This window comes from Plectropomus leopardus, chromosome 13 (genome assembly GCF_026936395.1).
Source record: "Plectropomus leopardus strain MGB_pleo_1.0 chromosome 13, ASM2693639v1, whole genome shotgun sequence".
Classification (NCBI taxonomy): Eukaryota; Metazoa; Chordata; class Actinopteri; order Perciformes; family Serranidae; genus Plectropomus; species Plectropomus leopardus.
Window position 1 is genome coordinate 17707023 of NC_142188.1, and position 25748 is coordinate 17732770.

Below are 25748 nucleotides of genomic sequence, written 5' to 3' on the forward strand. Positions count from 1 at the left end.
ACCAAAGAACAGATGTTAGTTCCATTACATTTGTGTGTTCCCGGTCCCCAAACACACATGCACACATCACCCCATGAGGTGTCCTGGATCACAAATTTCTTATGTAAAGAGGTAGTGACTGTAGCATCTGTTTTTTGTTTTATATGTAACGTGGCCACACAGCAGGGTTTTCTGCCACAGCTAGTAGCAGCACAAACATATGCACACCGACTGGGTTATTACTAGAAAAGTAGTCTGATTGGGGTCCTTGATGATTTAAAGAAGTTACTGCTCAGACATTAAGCCTTTCAAAGGGATGACTCATACAGCCTCCATTTATATCTTCTGTATATAAAAGCAGAATGAGCAATGTGTGCGGCTTTGTGGTGAGTGTGAAGTTACATTGATGGCAATGACTTGCATAGTTCAAGGAAGAATGCAATGTTCTTGTTCTCATTCTGCAACTTCACTTCCTGTCTCTCTTTGTTGCTTTATGGGTTCAGCAGCATATATTTCCATCCTGAAGGTGGGCTGCTTGCTATTTGCTGTGTTTATGTTTAGAGTAAGCGGTCAGTGTATCATATGCTCCTGAGCTACAAGCCATCAGTACTTCCTGTTACTGAGTAAGGTATGTTTTATCTGAATTACCAACATGTACATTAAATAAAAATGTACTTGCCTTTTAAATAAACATAGGCCCTTTGAATATACAACTTCAGCATTCCTTGTTGCAGTACAACAGAGATTTGTACATAACTACAGGATGTAAGAACTATAAAAGGATTAAAAAAAAAACAAAAAAACAAAAAAAAACAAAGGTATTTTGAACATGCTGTTAACCTCCGAAGCCACACACAGTCCCAAAAAATCATGACATTCAACATCAGCGATGTACAACATTTCTGGGAAAACAGGGTTTGACCAAGCACGATATCCAAACAAAAACTCTGGCAGTGTGCAGTGCTGCACGTACGAGAATTTGCCAGAACCAAATAGAGATTTATGCACCAAGTAGGCTGGCTGACTCGGGCGAGCGGTGGAGAGGAAAGCCTTCTGTTCTCTTGGCAGACATGCAGAGCAGACATGCCACACAGACCATGCCAGGACATCCTCAAACCACTGTAAAGTGCACGCACCATCGCAGACATTCACATAAATTACACCAAAACACTCAGATACTCACGCCACAGCCTAACTGATATTTTAAAGGGCTCATTATCAACCAATTTTGGCACATCACAGATATCGTGGTGGAGCTACAGGCAAAAAAAAAATACAGTTCAGCATGCATTAGACAATTTAGAGACTAACATTGCTATATACATCAGAAATGGCAGCATTCATAAAGGACATTTATCCAAAATGCTGCTCACAGAGTCTCAATCAACCATTCACACTAACACCCTGAAGTAAGGTGACCTGCCATCTGGAGCAATTTGGGGTTCAGTGTCTCGCAAGTGATCAGTGGACAAGCAACTCTACTTACTGAGCCACAGCTGCCATATTGTCCCCCCATTGTCCAAAATATATAGTCTGTACTGTTTACTAGGCTCTAAAATGTGAACACTTATAATTGGCATTCATCAAAATGAGCTGGTGAGGTGTAGTTTCCATTAAAAACCTTTCACAGCTAAGCATGAACATCTTTTCATGTTTAATCTCTGTAGAGCCATATAATCAGCATGGCATCACAAGCGTGGGAGGCTTATGATTTTAGTTTTTTGTGGCTACCGACAGTAAAAAAGAAAATACTTAATTGAATAATACTTGCATGCTGGTTTTAGTGGCATTTCCCTCTAAAGAAACAAACATGTCTAAGGATATTTATATGAAAGCACAGGTAGATAAATATTTGAATTTCTAACATGAACGCGAGACATTCCCGTAAACATAAAGCAAAAAAGCAAGCAAGCAAGCAAGCAAACAAAACAAACTGAGGATGTTGGAATCAAGAGAAGCATTGTTGCTGATATGATGTTATGGAGATGGTTGTGTGAGGTCATGCACTGCTGACTGAACACTTTCCAGAATCACATAACAACCCGTTTCCTGATGTTGCAAGTACTCAATGGGCCAGAAGAGACCTCTCACAAAAAATATTAGTATTTGGTGAGGAAAAATACTTGAAAAATGTGCATATGTTCATTTCAGCAATCATTTAGCAAATAGAGGTACAAATTACAGATGCTATTTTTGAACAACATTCTTCAAATAGACTTCAGGTGGTTTCTATGGCCCATTTGAAGCAAAACTGCAGCTCTGAGGAGCTTAAATTATGAACATCTGTCAATGAAATCTCAACAGTTTAAATAACATTGCTTGCTGCCTTTCTATGTTAAAGATTTGACTTGATGAGGTGGAAAATTCGCCTAATTTTAAATTGTGTGCAGAGCTCTAAATAAAGCTGTATTTGAGCTCACGCGACCTGCTGTAAATTGTGACTGACACATTGTATAGGATTTAACACTCATTCTTTACAGCGTCTTGAATTACACTTGTAAAATATCTTAAATGTGTCTACCATGTGGCTCTGCTGCAGTAACATCTCATCGGGGATAGACAGTGAGGAACATGCACACACACACATGCACACACAGTTTCCCATGAGGCAAACATGTCTGTGACTTGTTTGTGACCTCACCACAGACCAATCAGCTAACTATTTTCCCCTCTTCAGAAACCAACAGGACTACTACACACACAGGCTATAAATGATACCTTCAGGTCTTTTATTTGACTGAATTACAGCAGTCTATTAATGTTGAACATTATTCAAAAAAGATAAAATGCATTAGAATCTCCTTTTTTAATAGACAGAAATCAAATAATAAACAGTTTTCTCTTCGTCATGAACTATAAATGCATGTAATTGTCATCGGTAGTTGGCTATGTGCAGCTTTTCACATGCTGTGTGCTGATGAAACAAAGTCTCACTATTAGTTTGTTTTCCACCTCCATAGCATTCATCGGCCTTGCATAAGAATGCCAACAGTGTATCCAGCACTTGTTGTGGTGCCAAGAGAACAGCGGCTAATGATAGGGAGTCCCCACCCGCCTGTTAAAACACAAGCATTACACCACTGTTTGGGTTTCATCACCCTCACATTGCTCATTGGCTTCATTTCTAGGTCTTTGGTTTAGATGTTAAAAGTGAAATCATTATGTCTTTTTTCAATTTAAAACTGCTTGACAATCTGTCAAAAAAATCAGTAATACAAAAATCAGGTTGCAAGTTAGATGTTAAAAAATAGCATTTGCATTGCAAACAAATTATTTGGGGTAACTGTTGAGTTGTTCTTCCCTCAAGGAAACCTTGTTTACTGTACACTGCAGTGTATAGTTTGAACATAGTCTTTTAATTTGAAGGGACAGTTCAGCCCAAAATCAAAAACACTTATTTTTCCTATTACCTGTCACGCTCTTTATTAATCTAGATTGTTTTGGTATGTTTTGGAGTGCTTAAAAAAACAAAAAAAATACATTAAAAACCCCAATAGCAATGTTTCTTTCCAGAAATCATGACTCACTTATTCAAAATCATCCAATAACAATCCTGCTTGCTGTGAGCAGTTTCATGAAGGAACTATTTTATTTTGACTAAACCACACCCGCTAACTGTATCACTTTGCAGAATGCAGCGTGCCTAGGTTTATCTAGACTGATAAATAGTACTAAATGTAAGAGGAAAAATATGTATTTTTGATTTTGGCATCAACTGTCCCTCTAATCTGCTTCTTTAAAAAAAATCTTGCAATTCCTTGCCTTCAGAATTGGTAAAAAACAACCCAAAAAAGTTATGTAATACTTATTTAGTTCATCAGGTGGCATTAAAATGCTTGAAAATATTTTTTGAGGCCAAGATGAAATGCGCTAACTCTCGTACATAGCATATCGAAGCTGATATGGAATACATAATCATAAAAATGTATTTAATTTTCCCTTACTAAGTATCAATGAAAAGGATCTTGCATGTCAAATATTTCCATGCAGACCAGACTGAGCTTATACAAATCACTATGCTTCAACTCAGTTTTGAAAGCCAGCTTCCATTCTGTTCCAGATCACATAAATAGATGCCAGCATGCAAACAGGAATTAAAAGATGGTTAAATAAATTAGAGAGGAGGTCATTGAGGAGGATCACACAGACATCAGACAGGAAAGCCAGACTCGGTCACTCAAAAATGTCACACAAGAGCCTGAAAATGATACCCTCATCTTAAGGAAATTTCAGCTGAAACATAATTAAAAATAAAAAGCCGGTTAAGTCCCCAAATCACTATGGTGACAGAGGAAGACAGACAGCTGCTGACACAGCGGGCTGCGCTGCAAACTGCAGCTGTAATTGAACATATTTCACACGAGTAAGCGAAAATCTGGCCTGTCTGACTGCTGCTCCTGTGCTTTCTCCCCATCTCCTCTTTCTCTTGTTACTCTCTTCCTCCTCGTCCTCCGCCAGCTATATCTTACTCTCTCTCTCTCTCTCTCTCTCTCACATACACACACACACACACACACACACACACACACACACACACACAGCTATAATTGGGGGGTGTTTTTTTTCACTCTCAGCAGAAACCCCGGAGAGCCTTGGTCCTGACCAACCTGTAATTATAGCATCTTCAGAGTCTCATCCAAGAGACACAGGGAGCCCAGAGACATGGCATGGTCCGGGATTTCTAAGAATGGACTGAGAGACTTGGAGCAAGGTGGAGAAACGGCGGGGGGCTCACTGGCTAAATTTGGCCGAACCATGTAATACAATCCTAAGCTTTTTTGGCAAACGGAAAGTGGAAGATGTTACATGAAAACTCACCCAAACAATTGCACCCAATTGTTTCTCCATGACTCTGCTCACATTTTGTACAGCAATTATAATTACAGTGGCAATTTCAGTCAAAGCGCAATCCTTACAATTATCCATAAGTAAAGGCTGAAACAGCATTACCTGTATTTCAAGTATTCTTCTGTTTGTAACGTTTGATTGTATATGAAACATCCCAATACAACAACAGATACAGTTTCATCCTGAAACCCAAATACTGTAAAATAACTTCACCAAATATGATGTGAAAAACCTCTTATATCACTAAAATAACTTATCACTGGCAGCTAAGATGCATGTGTACACCTTGAACCAGTTTGAAGTCAAGAAAGCATATGGAGAAAGAACAAATACGCATCTGTGGAGATAGAAAACAGGTTCAGATTTGGAAACAAACACATCATCGTGGTTTAAACCAGTATAGCAGCAAAACACCAGGTCATACCAGGGACAGGCACACCAAGATGTATCAAGTCACGACCGCATCCAAGCCAGAGCCTTTTAACTTACATGCACGATAAAAAATTTTAGCATAATGGCATACCACTGCCCAAACTTTGCATTGTACATTTAGAAACAGATATGCTGGATAATCCGCTTAGTTGTGGCTTAGGTCAAAGACTAAAAGAGCTCATAGAGTGCTATTGTTTAAGTTCTTTTCCTTGACCTCAGAGGGAGATTTAAAAACAACATCCTGAAACAGCCAGCGAGCAGATTCCCTGCAGGCTTCAGTCCAAGCCCTTCAAGCTACAGCAGCCCTGTCCTCCTCTGTCATATCTCCCTCTTGGTGAGCAGCCAAGTCTCTTATGTCGCAGCATTACAAATCTATGCATCTAATTCCTCACTCATTTATAACTTGTACTTCTCATCTCCAGTTCTTTGCATTAAGTGGCGAATCAGTACTGCGATAGAAAATCGAACAGAGCCATGAAAAGCATCACACCTGCAATGCGGGGAAGCCGAGCTCTAATAAATGATCCTGTACAGATCGTGTACAGAGTCAGGTCGGGCTGTTTGACGACAGCTCATCCGGAGGACCTTTTATTACTGAAGATATGATGCCTGATGATGCCCTCCTCCCAACAATAGAATCCAGTTATAGCGTCACTGTGTTCCCTATAACAGAGTTCAGTGGAGATCGCTTCATTCAAGGGCAATGCAGACTTCCAGTGAGAAAGCGTGCTCCAATGTTTGTAAAGTCAATAAAAAGTTAGAAAAGTCTATAAAACAAATTAGTTACCCCCTCAACAGCCTTTCAGTAGACAGAGGAATCTAGCACCTGCAGTACAAAGCAGATGTTGCGGTCTGTCGCCAGTTGAGTCAGAATAACTCGGGCCAATAGAGGGAAGGAATAGCTAAACTGTGAATCACCTACAGCCAGCAGCTCTCCAGGAATCAGATCCAACTGGGTCCCCCTTTCACTGATGATGGCGGATGGTCAGACACTATTCATTCTTATAATAGCAGTGGAGTAAGTCTCTGCTAATGTGTGGTCCTGCTCCTGTGGTTTAAGTGCAGAACCTTCCCTAAAACCGCTGTCAATGCTTTCTTTTCAGCAGGAGGAGAGGAAATGTAGATCAGTGTCAGAAGGCAGGAGGAGACACCTACACAGTAAATTTAGTACATGTCTCACTGGAACTGTTTGCACAAGAAGATGTGTACAATACGTGCTGGGGCTGGGTATCGAAACCTCAGGACTTTAAGCAGTAATATGATATTTTGGGAAACTCACTTTCCTTTCAAGAGTTAGATGAGAAGATTGACACCACTCTCATATCTGTCAGTTAAATATGTAGCTGGAACCAATAGCCAGTTAGCTTTGCATGGAGACTAAAAACAGGAGGAAACTGATAGCTAGTTAAAAAAAAAATAGCTTACTCAAACCCCCTGTAAAATGTTGATTTTTTTTCAACGGATTGAAGAAACAAAAATAACATGTTAATTTGTGATCTTTACAGATTCTGACTGATGTATTTTGTTACATTCAGACAGAGCCAGGCTAGCTGTTTCCTCCTCTTCCCAGTCTTTATAATAGGCTCAGCTAATGGCTGCTAGCTCCAGCTCTACATTAAAAGCCAAGTGGTATCTTCTCATTTAACCCTTAGCGAGACAGCAAATAAGCATATTTCCGAAAATGACCTACTCCTTTAAAGGTTTAGTGTGTTGTATTTGGGGGCATGTGATGGCAGAAATATTATATCAAATTCATAACAATGTGTTCATCCATAGTTGAAATATGAAGGCAATGTCAAAGTGCCAAAAACTGCAGTTCCTTTAATGGCCATTTGAGGCTGGCTCCAAAGCAAAGTAAATCGCCATAGAGCCCCATGTTATATTTTTTTTTTATAACTCACCCTTTTACATTTCATTAAGGCCCAAAGGCATGTACATTTAAGGGTGGGGACACTTGATTGACAGAGTGTCTGTGAGGCGCTGCTACAGTCAGATCCACAATTCACTCCTCTCCAGCTCCAACCTCTTTTTTATTGTCACCTTTGGCTCTAAAAAAATTTAGATGGTAACGGCGAAACTCAGGGCTTCAAAAACACCAGTTCTAAACCCAATGGCTGACGTCATGGTAGCTGCATCCATTATTTATACATTTATATATTTTTCATTAACTTAGAATGAGCACTTTGTATCTACATACAGAGTGGGCGCTCTTCCACAAAGTCCCTCATGTTGATCTTCAGAATTTACAAATCAAACACTGGCTCTAGATAGGGCCAATTATGTTTTTATGTTTTCATGTTTTGGTGATGGCCACCATAGTTCTCCTACACGCTTGGCACAAGGGAGAGGTTTTAGTTCTGCGACCTCACCGCTAGATGCTACTAAATCCTACGCACTGGACCGACATGTGGCTGTAGCAATGAGTAAGGCTTGGCATTGTTGTTTAATCATCATTTATTAGGTTACTTTCTGATTTTAATATTTTTCCTCACTTTAGAGTATGCTTTATTTAGGAAAGTTCTCATTTTAGAGACAAAATTAAATATTGATGAACTACAAAAGTTTGGGTTATTTTGTGAAATACACAGTGAACACATTTCTATTATCAGCAACTTATATTCTTATATCAGCAACAGTATCAAAACAATTTAAAATGATACCCAGCCCTAGTACAGGCACACTCTCAGCATGTCACACTGTTGAAGTGAGATGTAAAAGTGAGGAGCTGCATTGCTGACCAAAGCCTTCAGAGGAAGCCCTGCCAATAAGATGAGTCAGGTCACAAAGACCCTCATCCCGCTCTCCAATAGCCACCTCTGTCCCACACATGGCATCGATGGGACAGTCAAAGCACAATCAGCAGTGATATTACACCTCAGCATGGGAATCTAAAAGTTAAAGTGGGACTTTTTGTCTGAGAGCTGCAGGCTGAAGATAGCATCGAGGAGAGAGAGTGAGAGAGAGGCAATGAGGTGAGCAGAGGTGATTTGCCAAGAGAGAGGTGTAGAGAAAGGGCAGTAGAGAGGGGACAGGGATTCCTTGATCATCATCCTGAGGCTGAGGAAGGGAGGGGGAGTAAAGGGGGACATAGGGCAGGAGTGGCTGGGGGAGGAAGATAAGCCCAACAAAAGGCTTTTACTCAAAGTGTCTCTAAACGGGATGCCGCTGTTGTTTTTTTATTCTTCAGGATGAGTTTTTATTCACTTAACAATGGGATGAATGACATAGCATGTTGCCCTCCTGAAGTACAGTCAACAACCTGGTGTAATTCAATATAATAACATGAGCTCATAAAGGTGAAATGTGATGTGCAGCTAGCGGGAACGATTCATACTCACTTGTATGTTTTGACATTGTGCTGAGTAGCCTCTGGAAAGCCAAGCATCCCGCACACCACTCGACTGCTGTTGAGACTCCAACCCAGGTCACAAACTTGCCTCCATCTCCCAGCATGCTTTACTTCCACTGCACCCTCTGTGATCAGGCTCTTCCTCTTGGTAGCCATGAGGATGGGGCGAAGTCGGACCTCCTCAATTTGCACTTTACTGTGACCCTTAGGGACGATGCACATCAAACCTAGTTATTACATGCATTTCTAAAAATAAAAGACATTAATCACAAGAAAACTGCTGTACCTGGTGGTGTCTGTGGAACCTGGGGATCTCATTTTGATGCCCATTTCCATAATAGCCATATCCCGGATGCCTATGGGTGGCCACGAGGCCCTGCCACTGAGGTGCGGGGTTGCCATTGGGCCTGAAGGCAGTGGTGTGGCCTCTACTGGCTGTCTGATCAAGCCTGCGCTCAGCAGTGCAAACCACCCCCAAGTCTTCAGAATGTTTACAATCATTCACACCCCAGCCGTTGTGTTTGCAGTCCTTCAAGGACTTCTCCGAGCCGTCACAGCGTACGTTATCCATCCATATTGGGCCTTGTGAAAGGATAAACAATTCATTACTTCTTTCATTGTGACTTTCATTGATTGTTCAATAGACAGATTGAGCATTGCATCTACACAAGGGCCAGGATCCGTTCCTAAACACCTAACACTTGACTTTTACTGGCACGCTGATTTAGGGTTGCACCTTAGCGGCGTGTTTAGCGGTAGATACACAGTATTTTACAAGGCAGGGTGCTGTAGATCCTGCTCCTTGAATCCACTCAACCTTCTCTTTAATTTGAATTTAAAAGCAGCAGTAAAGAATGTCCATAAACCACAGCAAGTGTTGCACAACTCTGGCAAGCGAATGCTGTCATTATTCTGAAACAAATGCCCTTTTTTGGCCCATATACTTGCTCCGCCAGCCCACCAGGCGTCCTTAACGAGATGTAGACTCCAATCCCACAACAAGTTATCTTTGTCACTTTATTATGTTAGTTATTTTGGATGTCTTAATTGGTGGTCTTTTCATGAAGCCATGCATTAAGTATGTTGTGGGAAGGGGGCCCACTCTAGCACGGAGGAGACAGGTTGCGATAAACGGGTCCAATATGGCTGCCTGCCACTGAAGACATCTTAAATCTAGTAAATGACAATGATAATCTAATGGACCTTTTTCAGAGCAGACAGTTTGACTTGTCATGGCAGGAAAAGCACAAGTGTAATTAAGACCATTAATGCTGGCTCTGTTCCAATTATGTGTGTCAGCGAGTCTTGTCAGTGAGCCAGCATGCACATATTGGCAGCGCTGTGAACTACTAAAGCTAAATGGACTGCGGCCCTTATTAATAGCCTCATCATGAATTACCTGTAGTTTCCTAGCTATGACATGTCAAAATGTCAAAACCAATCATAACTTGTTTTATCACTCACATCCAGTTATTGGCTTTGGCCATGAAAAGACTACTGGATGGCCCTACCAGGCAGGGGCCCAGGGGCCTAAAGTGTCAGGTCTGCAAAGGTTTCTGCAAAAGGTCCATATTATAAACTGACACCACCTGGCAGCGTATCATATTGCTGCAAAAGGTGGCTTTTTGTGTCAATGCCTGATGCCAAAATCACTAATCTAGTGGAATAACATGACAAGAAAAAGATGTACAAAGACACAAAATTACATCTGAAAGACACCAAACAACCACAAGGAGAGACAGAATGACTACTAAAAGGAACAAACCCACAAGAGGATGCAAAATGGCCACAAAAAGACGCAACTTCAAGTGAAACCGCCACTTCACTGTAAAATCTGACAAGTTGGTCTTACTTAAAATGATCTTGGCAAACGATTGTCTTGAAAAGGGAAAGTAAATATAGTTATAAATCTTAATTTATATCTAAGTGTCAAGTTCACTTAAAATTTAGCTGTATTTACTTAATTCTGTAAAGCTGTTGCACCTTAAAAATGACAAGTGAAATTACCCTTTTCTGTATTACCTGTTCTTTAAAAGTGACTTCAGTAAACAAAGTTAGTCTGACTTAAATTGATCAAAGAGGATTTTGCCAATGATGAAGTTAGGAGATCTGCAAGTTCTGTTTTCCTAACACGTTTAAAGATGTACAAATATGACTGACCAGTTTGCAACCAGCAGAATACAGATATGTAGTAAACTTTGTTTACTTAAGCTGCTAAAACTTACAAAGAATGATTTAATTAAACTTGACATTTTTATGTTACAACAACTTCAAAAAATTGTGTAAATACTTATACATATGAAGTACACATACATTAAGATCAAAAGTTGTACTTATTTACATTTTACACAGCACTTGCCTTCTTATATTGTTAAGTAAAATCAACTTGTTAGATTTTACTGTGTAAGTCAGTGTGTCTTTCTCCTATGCAGTAGAGGTGTTGGGGCCCTTTGGGTATCTTTGCACAGGTGTCTATAGTCTCATAATCCGCCCATGGCTGTAGCCCACGACAAACTTGTCATTTGACCTTTCCTCTGTAAAGTTAACATGTGGCCTAATTGTTATTTGTTACAGGCAGTGCTCTCACCCGCTCCTTCTCCATACTTGGCGCTGTGTGCCCACGTTACACCGTTCATGAAGCCCAGCTCTCGGCACACCACGTTGGCCAGCTTGATGTCCACTTCATCATCGCAGACGGTCCCCCAGGTGTTGTTGTGCAGCACCTCCACGCGCCCTTCGTGGGGCTCTCGCGCATAGTTGCCCGCCAAACGCACCTTGGCTGCCGGTGCGCGAGGCTGCCTGCGCTGAGAGGACGTGGTCCGCCGGGGTTCAGCGCGCGCGGGACAGGACAGAGACAGCAGCAGGAGGAGGAGGAAGCTCAAGCAGAGGGCGCGGGTCATCGTGACTGAGACGAGGGGGGCTGCAGGTAAGCTAAAAGTCGAAACACTGCATGATTTAATTGTTCTACTTCAGTTTACGATGTTGCAAGTTATTTCATTTATGTTAAATTGAGCAGTGGAGTCATTTAAATGGCTTGTCAATTAGGCAGCCAATTTAAGGGTTCAGGCATCACTTTTAGTTACATCCTGACGCTTAAACTACCCTGCATAAAGAGTAATTCCCTTCAACACAAGTCAAACAGGCAGCCAGGGGAGGCCCAGTTATCAAACGGACCAACGGTGACATCCTCTGGACAAAAAAGTTCAGGTAGTCTACTCAATGGCAGAATGCATCCAAGAAATGAATGGTGCTGTGGGACTGTTTAGGTTATCTGCTCACAGTCAGTGAGATAAAACTTGACTTGCTTTGTACTTGCATTTGATTTAACTCACTGGTGCAGCATCAATTTTCTAGTGATGCAACGCAAGCCAAAGGGCATAAAATGAATACTTTTCACTGATGTCAAACATAGGCATATAATTAGAGATACACAAGAGCACTTTTGTATTGCAATTCACGTGTAATAAACATCCCCCAAGGCTAACTTACCAGACAAAAAACATGGGGCAGGTTTTAACTGGAGGTTAACAAGTGTCACAGCCAAACAAGAACGCAGTGGTGGAGACAGACACTAAAAAACATTAAATCACTGTATGCCACAGAGCAACACTGAGCAGAAAATACACAAAATCTGTTTGCCTGAGTGTGACGGTAAAATTATAAAGGACCAAACCAACAGCAAACAAACAGACTTTGTAGACATGGCCTCAGTAAATCATAGTGGGAAAAAAACAGTTTTTATTGTATAGATCCTGTAAATCTCTCGTAACTGCTTATTATTCAGTAAGAACAAAATGTAAAACAAATATTTCATTTTAATGTGTGGACTTGGCAGTATTATAGCTATACTGATTTAAAAAATGACTCTTATTTGAGTAAGGAATCCAAAGAGGGGAAAAAACATCTCAACCGTTAAAACACCTGTTATACTTGGACTCAGATGCATATAAAATATATAAAATTAGTTAAAATATCTGTTAAATCAAGTAAAAATAAAATAATAATCTATGACAGATAAAAACTGTAAAAGGAGAAGTTAAGGTGACAGTTCACTCACCTGGCAGGCAGCAAATGTTTGCAGTGGTGGACGTCACCGGCAAGGGGAGAGTGACTGAGTGAAGGAGTGTGCCTACTAAATGCTACTCCTCAGTCAAACCTCCCTTCTGCCCTCCTTCTCTCTATATCCCTCCCTGCCTCCCTACCTCCCTCCTCCTGCGCTCTCTTTTCCTCTAGGTATCTTAATCCGATGTAGAAGTAATTCAAATGCTAAAATGTAAAGCTCATTTATTAGATTGCAACTTAAATGTCTGCAAATAAAATCTAAAAATATCAAAGTAGTTGTTTTCCTCCGCTGATGGAAGATTTGTTGTTTTAACTTATTCTGTTTCTTTGCTGACATTTATGTAATAATAGCAGAATACTTTTAAGCACTGATGAATAAGCTCAGAGTTTAATCATAGATTTAAAAAAAAAAAATGACAGTAAATGTTTCAGAAATAATCTTCCAGCAACTACAAGTCAATTTCAGAATGAAATGTTTTATATCTTAGCAGAAAATTGAGTTCATATAACTCATTTTCATAGTAAAATCATACTATTTTCTCTGATTGGACCTCTTTTCGCCGACCTCCTGTGATAGGCTGAAGATGCTTTTACACAACTACATGCGCAGAGTGTTACAAAACCCTCGCGTGAACGTGTGTGAATGTAAACTCTTTACGCTGACCTCCTGTGATAGGCTGAAGATGCTTTTACACAATTGCATGCACAGAGTGTTACAAAACCCTCGGGGTGAACGTGTGTAAATGTAACCCACAGGAAGGACTCTGGTTCCAGAATAGTTTCAAACATCAAGCTTCAAGTGTCTCAAAGAAGCTCCCTATACCACAGGGTAGATATTTCCTTGTTGAGATGGCCGCAAACCACGGGCTCTAAAATAGGCCCAGCCTCACCGTAGCCGTGGTGCACGTGACTGATGAGAATATGCCATACCACCCCTGCCCAGGAGTATGTTACTATAGTCTAACCTATCATCATGGCATAGAGAGCATAAGGATTTGAGTCATTGCTGTAGATCTAGATTATAAAAACGAGGAAAAGTCCTTTTTATGGCTTTCTAGCTGGGGTTACTTCAGTCCTTGTCTGGATCCCTGCTAAGGCCTTTCTGCATGTTTTAAACTTGTTTATTTATTTTTGAGTCATTTTGGGAAGATTTGGGACGAATTTAGCTACATGGAAATTTTTGGCCTTGGCGTGTTGTGTTGATGAACTGTATTCCAGTTTTTTAAGTAAACCTCAGTGGGCACCTTTTTTGAGGCAACAATGTTTATTCATAGACATGAAGAATTACAATCATGACAGGGTAAGCAGGAGCCGAAACATCAACCAAGACTGTAAAAACACTTCCTCGTATACAGAGCAACAACGGGTGAGAAAAAAATCATACGTTAGATGTGCGTGTGTATTTGTGCGCACACACGTGTTAACTTTGAAGCTGTAATTGAGATGTTTGTGTGTGCGAGTGATGGTGTGACTGGGTGGCAGGATGGTGGTCCCTCCCTGGCTGGTAAACCTAGAACAGGAAGAGCAGACCCCCTATTAGCGGGGCCAAATCAGAGGGATCTCCAAGGCCGACAGGCAGAGGAAGGAGAGATGTAAAAGAAAAAAAGAAAAAAAAAGAAAGTCGAAGGAGGGTGCTAAGGTTAAAAATATAACTATTGCTGTGTTAAACATTCTTCCATTATAAGTTGTACTGCACTGTTGCATATCAGACTAATTAAACTAGACCAGACAGGTGTCACTGCCTGTGTGCCAATACTTAGCAGCTCAGTGGGTGTGTGTGTGTGTGTGTGTGTGAGTGAGAGTGCATTACAGGGCTCTCGGAGGGCTCACAGGGTACGAGTATCTGAGCGAAGCAGCTCTCTGTGGCAGAACGCTCTCTCTCTTTCTCTCCACCTCTCTAATTACGCAGACCGAGCCGGCTCTGCCCTTACCCACAATCTGTGGAGGCATGAAATAAATACATGCTCTCCAACAATAAACAAGTGCCTTTTCAAACGACAGCACCTCATGCTCACCCCCACTGCCGTCTCTCCAGACTGTCATAATGCTTTTACTTTGAGCATGCAGGCACATACTGGATAGAGGACATGCTGTGCAGGTCATGAGAGGGCAGAGAGCTGTGCATAGATCTTATTAAATCTAGCATTAAAGGCCATCTTTGCCATAATAAAGGTGTGCTTAAATTTGACTGGGAGGTAAAAATGTATGAAACTGTGCTTAAATTTAGTGTAAGCAGTCTAGCACCCTCTTCAATCTGGTAATGGTTGAAAATCTGTGGCAGATATAATTTCCGCCCTTTGTAAAGGCCATGCATGCAATTTTTACGGGGTACTACATCAATTTAATGTTTCACTTTTACATAGTAACAGAATAACGGAATAAAAAAATTTAAAATCAAAGCAGCAGAGGCCATCCAGATTTTAGTGCTTAGTATGAATTGAGTTTCAAAGACATGCCATAATGCAAGTCGGTAGCATATTGTAAGACCACCTAGGGATTTCAACAGTTAACCGTTACTCGTTTACCTGCCGAGAATATATTTGACAGGTTAGTTTATAGCTTAACTTTGTTACTGTTCAGTAGGGCTGCACCCAACTCATAATTATGTCAGTCGAATCGGATTTGGCAGTTTAATGCAAATATTTGATGCTTTTTGTTTTCCATTCAAAGATTTTAAGTTTGAACATGGCCCAGAAGGACTTTCAGCGTGATGGATCACAAATGTGCAACAACAATTTTTGCAGACAATAGACATCAAACAAAAGCCAGAGACTGCAGCGTAATAACTTGCTATGAAATGTAATCTCACCACTTACAAGTAGAAGGGCAGTCTCTCTCCCTTCTATCAAGTGTCTCCTCTGTGCTGCTGTCTGCATGTCTGCAGCTGAACCAAAGAGTAGCGTAAATGTCAAGAGCACTCACTCTGCAGCAAATTCTGATCCAAAACATCCCTGAAAGTACACTGCAGAAAACACTGACTAGCCAAAAAAATAAAAAAAATAAAAAGATAAAACCGGTGGGACGTACCGGTGGCACGTCCCACCAGTAGGAGGCCACGGGGAAGACCCAGGACACGCTGGAGAGACTATGTCTCACAGCTGGCCTGGGAACGCCTCGGGGTCCCTCGGGAAGAGCTGGACGAAGTGGCCGGGGAGAGGGAAGTCTGTGCTTCCCTTCTTAGGCTGCTACCCCCGCGACCCGACCCCAGATAAGCGGAAGAAAATGGATGGATGGATGGAAAAAGATAAAAATCAACTGCTTGAATTGAAGCAATCTCAGTCGACTGAGGGGTCTCTGACTGATGATTCTAATCTCTGACTTAAAGGTTGCAGCCCTACTCTTCAGTTTACTGTACTGCGCACCACCTTGCTCTGGTGAGAGCTTGAAGCATCGTTCATTTGGCAATTACTGCTACCATCCTGATCCAACTGTGTCGCTGTTTAAACATTGTGCCCACCCTTCAAATTTCCCAGGTCGCCTCAGCGAGTAAGGGGTTCAGTTTTGAGGCATAAAACCCCTTTTTGTGTTTATGTGACCACCCGATACAACAGCACAAGTGCACATCTCCAAGCTTGAACTCTTGCGATACTACAGACCACAACAAATCACAGGATCTCCTAGCAATACTGCCAATGTCACTGCAGAATAACATGCTACATTCACTGACTGTTGGAAATCGCAGAACTAATGCATTACCATTACTTGAACAGGATAACACTGAACACAATCTTCAACAAATCAACTACAGGGTTGCTACACTATATTAGCACAGTTAGCAGTGTTAGCAGTGTTAGCACAGCTAACACTGCTAACTGCCGCTCAAGGTGAAGGGGCTTACACGCTAGGGCTACCAAAAAGATGTACACCATGTTTCCATTGCAATGCCATTCCAGTGGCAGGACAGAGGTAGTGGTAATCTTGAATAAGCGATTACCATTAGCAAGCTCCTACCCGGGCCGGGTTGTGCGCAGTGCAAGCAGAAGAGCCAGCAACTGAGATTACTCTGAGCAGCATGCATGGGAAAGAATTACAATATAACGTTGATATATATAAATATATCTTTCTCTGATAGTCTTAATAAGACACTAAATTTATTCTTTGTTGCTTTTAAGAAATAAAGTTGTTGAGAGGGTCTGAAAAGTAGCTAATTCTAGCAAGAAAGACGGCAAGTTGACAACACTGAACACAGCTAGGCAGCTGTCTGACAGCATGTACGACACAAAACATTACACCTCCTCCAAATGGACACTTAGCACTTTGAAATGTGATGCTAAAACTCAGTGGGTCATTGGAGGACCTCATTAAAAGGAAGGACTTCTTCATGTCATTTTGAAAATGAACCAGTTATTTACCAAATTATGGGTGTCGCACTATCAAAAACAAAATTAAGTGAAACTGACATCCCTAGCACCTCAATGCCTTCTTTATTAATGCCTACTTCCCTCAAATTCCACACCTCTAGTACATAATGCAGGCTTTCAGTTATTGGATTATTCTAAACCTTGGACGGCATTACACTACTGTTTTCACAGGCTGTGTAGTACTCCTTTTGAGTAAAACTCCATGTGGAAATCTGTGGCGTGCCCCTCTAATTTTGCAGCACCATCGTCTGTCACACTTGCATGGACTACGCATGCATTTGCAGGTGGCAGAAGGCCTCAGTTACGCTCCATTCAAGACGTAATTTGTGGGATAATGGTTGCTTTTCCCACACGTTCTCAGTAGTGTTAGTCATGTCTCCATCTCCCACTGGTCTGGGTGGTTACAGATTCCCTACTGCATCTTTCATGCTGACCACACAAATGTCTCCTACTAGTGATGACAGGGTTACCATATTCCCCCCACACCAGCCTGGCCTGCTTTGATTTACTTCTTCCGGGTTTTGAGCATCAAGAATGACTTAGAGCAGCGCTGTGGTTCTGGAGATCAAAAAAAGATGAATGTCTATGCATACGCTGGTTAAGTTGGTGACATATTTTAGTACAAACTTTTCATGTACAACACTGCCGCCTTGTGGAAGGCAGGAAAACCACACACCACAGCCAGGAAATTCATGTTTATGACATATTAGCAGAATAACAGCATATCTCAGATATTTCTTCCCCAGTTTGTGCCACTACGCATGTAGAAACTCAGAAATAGGTGGTTCAAATACATTTATTAAATATAAAAGACTTTTTGCAGTGCAGTAACGATAATACAAAATATTTGGAAGATTAACAGGATTGCAGTGCTCTGGTTATCAAAGTGTACATAATTATTTAAAAAAAAATGCATTTTCCTGAAATAGTTTAAAACAATATATGTTAAAAAAAAAAAAAAGAAAGAATAAAAACATACCAAATAGCTCAAATTAAAAACCAGGGAAATTGTTTGTCCAAGTTTGACAATATCCATAAGATGACATCAAAATATACGACGGCAAAATCCAGGTCATTTTATTAGTCTGGAAAATTAAATGCACTGTGCAACCATAGTTAACAGCACCAGTCACAAAAGAAACAAGTGAGTTTGTTAAATCAACAAGTGCAGCCATCCTTAGGTTTGGTGTCCAATTCCTTTTTCACAAGTTTTAGCCACACGACAGAAAGTAAATACAAGAAAAGCAGAAGTGCAGAATGTGACTTTGTTTGCACCAGATGGTTCTTTATAATGCTTGTCTCTTAAAGCCAACGGGAAACAGAAGTGGAGACTTAAAGAATTACTAAAAGGCCATTAAAAGAGAAGCTGTATTCAGCTCCCAAGTTCTGCTGTAAAAATGAAATAGAAAAAAATAAAGTATAAATAGGAAAATAAATACTCTCACTGTGCTGTGCGAAGTTTAATAGTGAATGTAGTGTGGACTTAAACCAGGTGTGGTAGCTGTAATCGTTATCTAAGGGGTGATGCAGGCGCATGCTGATGCATTTTAAATGTAGTCTAGTGTTGAAACTAATGAAAGCTGTTTTCAGTGCAGAGCCATCAGATGAAGCATTCTTTGGTTCACCGAAATACTGAAATGGAGGTCCTAAAGTAAAAAAACACTGCTTTTTAAGATTCACAAGTACTGTGAGTGGATCAGGTTACACATGTGGCCATTAATGTGTGCACACGTGACTGAACATGAGTAATTCCAAGGCACTGTCCTGTAGCATGAACTCGTTTATGAATGACATTGCCTTGTCACAGAAATTAACAACCTACGGAAACAGGCTACTTCTGCCAGAGGTGGTTGGTGCATGTGTGTCTGACAAGGGAACTGACAATCAAGTCGGCACTTTTCTTTTGCATAGACATAAAGCACTGATGTTTACTATGCAAATGTGTATTCTAATGCTGAGATAAAAAGGTATCTGGCTTATCCATTTGCATTGGGCACAGATCACTGCCTCAACTAGCTCTCCTTTAAGTCCCCAAAAACGGGGAGAAGGGTGGAGTTTGAAAAATGTTACACCTGACATTTCATGCAATCCAATACAGCAAAATGTATGGACTTAAATTTCCATCATATTGAAATAATACCTCTCTGATACAGTCTCAAAAAAAGATCACTACAGCCTTCATAAAGGTAGTATTTATTCTACTGGACTGCATGAAATTTAAAGGTGTTTCTTACCCTCTGCCATGCCCTATAAATCTGGTTATGAAGAACAATGAGTCCTCCGTAACTTTTCATGACAACTAAATGCAATGTGTGTTAATAACTTTTAAAAAAACAGGGCAGCCAATGAGTAAGTAAAATAGATGCCTAATCCACTCATTAATGGCATTGGAAACAAGTTGAAATCCCTAAAGCCAAATTTGTGGTTCTTATTTGTGCTCACCCATGAAGATCATAACTAAGGCTACATAGCACAGTATAAAGGCACCTCTCTGGGTCTCTCTAGCTTATTGGCTAAAAGAAAACATCATCTGCATAGGGGAAGTACCGAAATGTAAAGTATATCTGTTGTTAAGTCTTTGGTGTGGTGGTCAATGTGCTCATATCAGAACAGGAACAATGACAGGGAAATGGAGTCCTAGTCTGAACCGCAGACTGATGTCAACCGTCATGAGTCATGTATTAAAAACATCAGTTTCACAAAATTCAAGTTAAAAGAATACTTCATCCAAAAAGTTACATTTTGTTCATTAGTTTGTCACCGTGAGTTACCTCAAATTGATGAAGAAAACTTTGCTTTTTTCACATGCCTCAACGGTGAAGAGAGAATCCAAAAAAAAAAAAAAAAAAAGCAGATGTTTTTCATGAATTGAATTCACTGTGGACCAGGTTTATCAGTGTGCCAGCAAAACTATATAAAAACATCGGTTTACAAATAACTTTTGCAGTAAAATCCAAGTCTCATTTATCCAGCCGTATGCTCAGTGCTTACCAAATGCAAGGATTTTCGCTAAAATGTTGCAATAAACAGGGTGATCCCATGATCATGGGAAACCTAGAAAAGTCATGGAATTTCCCAATCACAAATTCCAAGCCTGGAAAAGTCATGGAATCAGTATAAAATATTCAACATTTTGGAAAAACTCTATAATTTCTTGTGTGTAATGAAGTTGTTACAGTAATCTAATGTGGATAACCTTCCATGTAATGTAACATCGGGACAAATTTCTGTAGGTGTCGATGTAACGCAGCTCTAATAAGCGTCGGTGTGATAACATTTTGTTTCAATCACATACATTTCTCCATTCTCTCCCCACGTTTGTCTCTCCCTCTTCTCCTCATGTGTGCCAGCTTATATTATGTTTGAATCTAATATTTTTTAAAAACACCAGACAAAAAAAACTAGGGTCCTTGAAAAGTCATGGAAAAGTATTAAAATTTTGTCCATGAAAGTGTGTGGAAACCCTAAATATAAAACACGTCTGCCTACCAGTAGCGCACCCTGACATGCCTGAGCATGCGTGTGCATATGAGCTCTGCTGTGTATGAGGCCGTTTGTACTGAAGGTTTTAAATTGATTCACTTAAGCTAAAACGCGTGTGTTTGGGAAGTACTGAGCATATGACTGGAAAAATGAGACTTGAATCATGATGCAGGACTTGTGTAAGACTTTGTAAAAAGACATTTTGATGTAGTTTTGCTGTTGTTTAACATGGTCCTGTACATTTCAATTAATAAAGTTTTCTTCACAAATTCAATGAAATGCACACTGATATACACATGGTCACTTTGTGGGTGAAGTATTCCTTTAAAGTCGGCTGAGTTGCTGGAATTTAAAAATAGGAAGGAACATTTGATTTGCAATGTTTCTAAAGAAGGAAGGTCCCCTGGACCATCACCGAAGAACCTTGGCCTGAAAGTCCTTTCATTACTGCCGTGCATGACAGAGCCGTTACTTTTTTTCCGTAGTGAACCAAAGCAGTTGCACTTTCTTCTTATGTTGTATGCCTGTGACGTTGTATCCCTTAAAGCTGGATAAGGTCACCATGTGCCATGGAAGGCTGCGAATGTGAACGTTTTCATTCAACACAAAGAGCGCACAGAGTAATTTTGTTGCTCCCCTCAGGTTAATGTTGTACTATTGAGCAATATTATTGAGTGCAGTCGTTTAAAAAACCCTCACACTCCCAGTCTTTTGTGACACATGTGTAACTATCCCTGCCTTAGAGCCTTAGAGAGCTGGCTCTGATCCTTTGACTATTCTGGTCCATTCTGCTACAGTTAATATTTTTAGCCCGGAGAACGTGGTCCAGTAAGTACCGGCTCCTTTGGGTCAGTCTGTGCATCCCAGTTTCCTGCACACTACTGAGGCAGAGAGTAAACTCAGTTCAAGGCTGCCAGGGCTTCCTGTCCTTGCCTTTCTGATCAGGAATGTGTTTGTAGCGACATTTGTCCCCAAAATGGCAGCCGGTGGTTCTCCAGAAGTAACACTCGTCTCCATTAACTGGGCCACGTCGTCGAGGTCTGGGCAGAGAGGAAGGTGACATAGAGACAAAAAAAGAAAGCATATTCATTTTTAAAGCAAATAAAACTGTATTCTTATTATATAATTTCACTAACTTAGACAGTTTTTTTAAGTGAGGCTGAAGTGTTTCTTACCCAGCAGCTGTGCCTGCCTGCTGTGTCACCGGGAGACAGGTCTTAAGTGGAAACGGAAGGACCCTCTGAGTGCGTCGGTCAGGATAGCGCACCACTAAACGTGTGTTCTCAATACAGTAACCCTGTCAGAGGAAACACACATGCAGCCCCTTTACACTTTCATTTTAAGGCAGGAATGTCACACTGTTAATCCACCTCGCTGTTCTGTATGAAAAGCTACAATAGCAGAATAAGGGAACAGAGTTGTCTTCTCTTTAAGCTGGAGGTAGTAAAAGCGCAGAATCGCGTGTTTAAAAGGAACAGTCATCAGGCAGGGACAGGCATGACATTTTGATGAAATGTCATGTGTACAACCCACTTCTAGGGGATTTGAAAAGCAGTTAGCAGCTAACTCAGAAAAAAAGAACAGCTACCGAAAATATCCACATATTGGGCAGACAATGAAATACCGGAGCTCTTTAACCTCTGAGCAGAGGACGAGATCAACCGCCATACAACAGGGACACTAAATTATTGTTAAGGCCTTGTTATGTCATTGTTGTTGTTTTAAAAGCGCTGCGCGACTCGTATGGTATGTCACACTAGGGACCGACGCTGTTGTGTTATACGTCATGCTTCTGTTTAGAACGCCCACATGCTATCTAATCAGGAAGCAGAGTGCTATAATGCCTGCCCTGTTTGGTTCAGTATAAAAAAGCAAAGCCAGCGAGATGAAGGGTCTTCGTTGTTTATCTCTGTATAAAAATGGCTTTAAAAACAGATACAAGATTGAAAGAGGCCAAGCACATAGGTACACATACACACACTCACATTTAGTTTCTCCATGGCACGAGCTGCCATGTTTGCATTCTTGAAGTTGACAAAGGCACAGAATCTCTCATGCAGAACACGAATACTCTCGATCTCACCATACCTAGAATGCAAAGCGAACAACAGACAATTCAATAACCACTTTAGTTCAATATTAAATTTTTGTGTGTCTGTGTTTAAATGAGGTCCACTCACAAATGCTTGCTGAGATTTCTTTTCAATTATTGAATTAGGAATAGGACATTGTGCTTATGGAAGCTGATTTTAGGTCATGGATTGGGTTAGTATCAAATATTGCACCGTAATAGGGTCATACATTTTAAAGAGGTCCCATAGGTGTTTCTCAGTTAGCTCAGTGGTCACATTTCCCACCCACAGAGACGGGCAAGGGCTTCTGAAGGAACGACAAAGAGAGAGAATGTGACTGACAGCAATACAATCACAGTTCAGATACATAAACTGCTGAAACTTCTCCAAATAACATTGAAGGTGTTTCAACCTATTAAGATAAATGTATGAAAAAAAAGTACATTTTCTGAGCCCTAGCTTTGATTGGACTAACTATGGTCACCTACCCTGGCTGCACAACTGATGAATCTTGGCTCCCAGCTGCAAAACAAAAAGAGCTTTATCATTAAAAGACTGTAGGCATTCAGCCCATTACTGCTTACATCACTGCTCTCCAGTGTTACAAAGAGAACATGCAGGCCATTTTTACAAAACATGTGCATGTGATCTTACCTCTGGCTGCATCAGAACAAGATGCCAGGACAGCCTGTACAGTTGAGAATCTCTCCAGCAGTAGGACACTTTGCACTTCTTCAAAACCAAGGTCCTAATGAAAGAATACAGAAAAATGAATAGCCAGTCATGAAAACACAATCAAATGAATTCAATTTTTCCATTTTTTTCAAGATAACTAGTTAGCAAAATGTTGCTTCTAAAAATGAAAATCTCAAAGGAAGCTCTGGTTATTTTTATTTACAGCTACCAAGCTTACAGGAAGCACCTTTGCTGCTTTGTTTGCGGGTGTATTTACCATTAACTGCAGCACTTTACAGTTAAAGAGGTCATTGACAGCCTCCTCACAGTCTTTGTCGAGTTTCAGCACCTGCTCCATGGCTCTCTCTGCCTCACTGTACCGCTACAACACACACAAAGAACCACAAAAATGAGTTAGTAATGCCTAATCTTGTCGCACTATAAGTGTGAAGTTTCTAAGCACATTTCTTTGATTACGTGCCATATCCCATGTGCCCACCTTCATGCCCATGAGAGCACTGCCCTTGCGAAAGTATCCTTTGGGCCAGTCTGGGGCTAGCTGAATGGAGCGTTCAGCATCTGCCAGGGCCTGAGGGTACTGCTCCAAGCAGTAATAACAATAGGAACGATTCCCGAAGAACCTGCAGGATGCAATTTAATGTTGATGCAATAGGTTACACATGTCTAAAATATACATACTCCCTTTGTAACAGACCAGTCATAAACACAAATGCTGTACCTGTAATCCTTTGGATCACATCTGATGGCTTCTGTAAACATGCTGACAGCTTGTGTGTACTGCCCCTCTTGCACCAGCTTTATGCCTTTTTCTGCAAGAAAGAAAAAATGCTTGTAAATAATTGTCTGGTGAGTCGGCAGTCCCAGGCCTCAACTGGCCGCAGCGCTGCATGCTGATATGCTAGCACAGAGGAATGTGTAATCAATAATTTCCTTGATGTTTTGGTTTTTTTTTTAAATGAATAACCAATTAAAAGGTTCATTACGTAGCCTGGTATACAGAAACCATTCTTTACCTGTTAGTGACGCACTTTTCTTAGTCATGGTGTCAGTTCCATTTGTCTGAAAGAAAAATATTTTCATTTGTGTGATTAATAAGTTCCAAACATTTTCAACAGGAATTGCTCTGATTTGATTCGACTTTTCAAAACAGATGCGTAAAATTATCTGCATTTATGTAACAGAAATAAACATGTACATACAGCTTTGTTTAACCTGCAGAAACAATGAAAACAGCTTTTACAAGTTTCTAGCAGCTGGTTAAGTATGTTTGTGCTATGCATCTACTTTATTTTGTCATTGTTAGATGCAAATATAGGCTGCCTTAAAGAGCTGAAGCAATTCATTAGCCTAATTCAAGATACAAATAATCAAGGTCTGAGCTTCATCCCACAGCTGGTAGTAGGTCAAAAAGTACACATAATATCAAGTGTTGTAAGCCCTTTCATGGTCCAGAGTCCACTTTTTCACAAATCAGACTTTGGAACTGCCTGAAGAAACATACTGCTGCCACTAGAAAACGAGTGCAAAGTCTGACTTTTTAACACCTACTCCCGAACCATAGCTATAACATGCAGATCCACACATATGACCAATTACTTTCAGAATCCGAATCGCTGACACAAGTTCCGCAGTCCAACCCAAAAACGCAACTCCTATAATAACCATGCGTTGTTTAAATATATCAGTTAAGCAGCACATATAAAGTGATCAATTTGGTACATTTCGTACATGTAAAACTAAGAAGTTTAATTTACATAAAAAGCTTTTTTTGATTTTACAATGTAATGTCACAAAAATGATTCACAAAAACCTGCTTCCCATGTCTTAACATTTTGAATGACTGATTCCCAACATTTTAACACCCATTAGTTTAGATAGTTGAAATAAGTTGAAAAAGAGTTTTTAAGGGTCCACTGGAATTGTGAAATATATTTGTCATACACTGGCCACAATCTGACCCGTGTGTTCTTTTTTTTGTACCAAGAACGGAATAAAATTAATTAGACAAAATACCACCCGTGAATCACCTTTTTTGCCCCCAGGCAGGACTTTGGCGTACAGGTATGATGGCAGCTCTTGCTATACCTCTGTATCTTACATTATGTATAAGTATTCAGTCACATATCTCCTGGCCTTGCACTGCACTTTCAAATAGAGAGGAACAATGATTTGTAATGTTTCTAAAGAAGGACAGTCCCCAAGATCATAACTAAAGAACTTTGGCCTGAAAATCCATAGGAGTCTTTTTATTACTGCTGCCCCAAGAAAAATAGTGCACGGTTATGACAGGAGCTCTTGCTATACCTCCTCATCTTACATTATGTATTAGTATTCATTCACCTCTCTCCTGGCCTCGTTCTCCTTGTTTTCTTTGGACTTGCGACCTGATCCTTTGGGTTTGATATGGCTAGCAGCATTAGCAAAGAAGGCACTGCTCACATCCCACTCTGGCTCCTGTGGGACACA

At 40.6% G+C, this 25748-nt stretch overlaps 2 protein-coding genes and 2 long non-coding RNA genes across 4 annotated transcripts in view; 2 read left to right on the forward strand and 2 right to left on the reverse strand.

Moving 5' to 3' along the window:
• LOC121955028 (uncharacterized) overlaps nucleotides 1–11347 on the forward strand; it is a 57090-nt gene extending 45743 nt beyond the window's left edge. Inside the window, exon 5 of the long non-coding RNA XR_006106585.2 lies at nucleotides 11183–11347. This is a non-coding gene — a long non-coding RNA (uncharacterized LOC121955028). The remainder of the gene's footprint in view (nucleotides 1–11182) is intronic.
• loxl4 (lysyl oxidase-like 4) overlaps nucleotides 1–12745 on the reverse strand; it is a 27988-nt gene extending 15243 nt beyond the window's left edge. Inside the window, exons 1-4 of the mRNA XM_042502810.2 lie at nucleotides 12666–12745; nucleotides 11196–11539; nucleotides 8895–9190; nucleotides 8598–8812 (exon numbers count right to left, since the gene is read on the reverse strand). Coding sequence (XP_042358744.1) covers nucleotides 8598–8812; nucleotides 8895–9190; nucleotides 11196–11508 — 824 coding nt within the window. The 5' untranslated portion in view covers nucleotides 11509–11539; nucleotides 12666–12745. The remainder of the gene's footprint in view (nucleotides 1–8597; nucleotides 8813–8894; nucleotides 9191–11195; nucleotides 11540–12665) is intronic.
• LOC121955029 (uncharacterized) overlaps nucleotides 11377–25748 on the forward strand; it is a 26100-nt gene continuing 11728 nt past the window's right edge. Inside the window, exon 1 of the long non-coding RNA XR_015778399.1 lies at nucleotides 11377–11534. This is a non-coding gene — a long non-coding RNA (uncharacterized LOC121955029). The remainder of the gene's footprint in view (nucleotides 11535–25748) is intronic.
• The window catches only part of LOC121955027 (uncharacterized), an 11305-nt gene continuing 3366 nt past the window's right edge, over nucleotides 17810–25748 (reverse strand). The window contains exons 6-16 of the mRNA XM_042502813.2: nucleotides 25623–25736; nucleotides 24296–24341; nucleotides 24001–24091; nucleotides 23761–23902; nucleotides 23539–23643; nucleotides 23241–23334; nucleotides 23075–23108; nucleotides 22816–22893; nucleotides 22500–22602; nucleotides 21690–21811; nucleotides 17810–21554 (exon numbers count right to left, since the gene is read on the reverse strand). Coding sequence (XP_042358747.2) covers nucleotides 21419–21554; nucleotides 21690–21811; nucleotides 22500–22602; nucleotides 22816–22893; nucleotides 23075–23108; nucleotides 23241–23334; nucleotides 23539–23643; nucleotides 23761–23902; nucleotides 24001–24091; nucleotides 24296–24341; nucleotides 25623–25736 — 1065 coding nt within the window. The 3' untranslated portion in view covers nucleotides 17810–21418. The remainder of the gene's footprint in view (nucleotides 21555–21689; nucleotides 21812–22499; nucleotides 22603–22815; nucleotides 22894–23074; nucleotides 23109–23240; nucleotides 23335–23538; nucleotides 23644–23760; nucleotides 23903–24000; nucleotides 24092–24295; nucleotides 24342–25622; nucleotides 25737–25748) is intronic.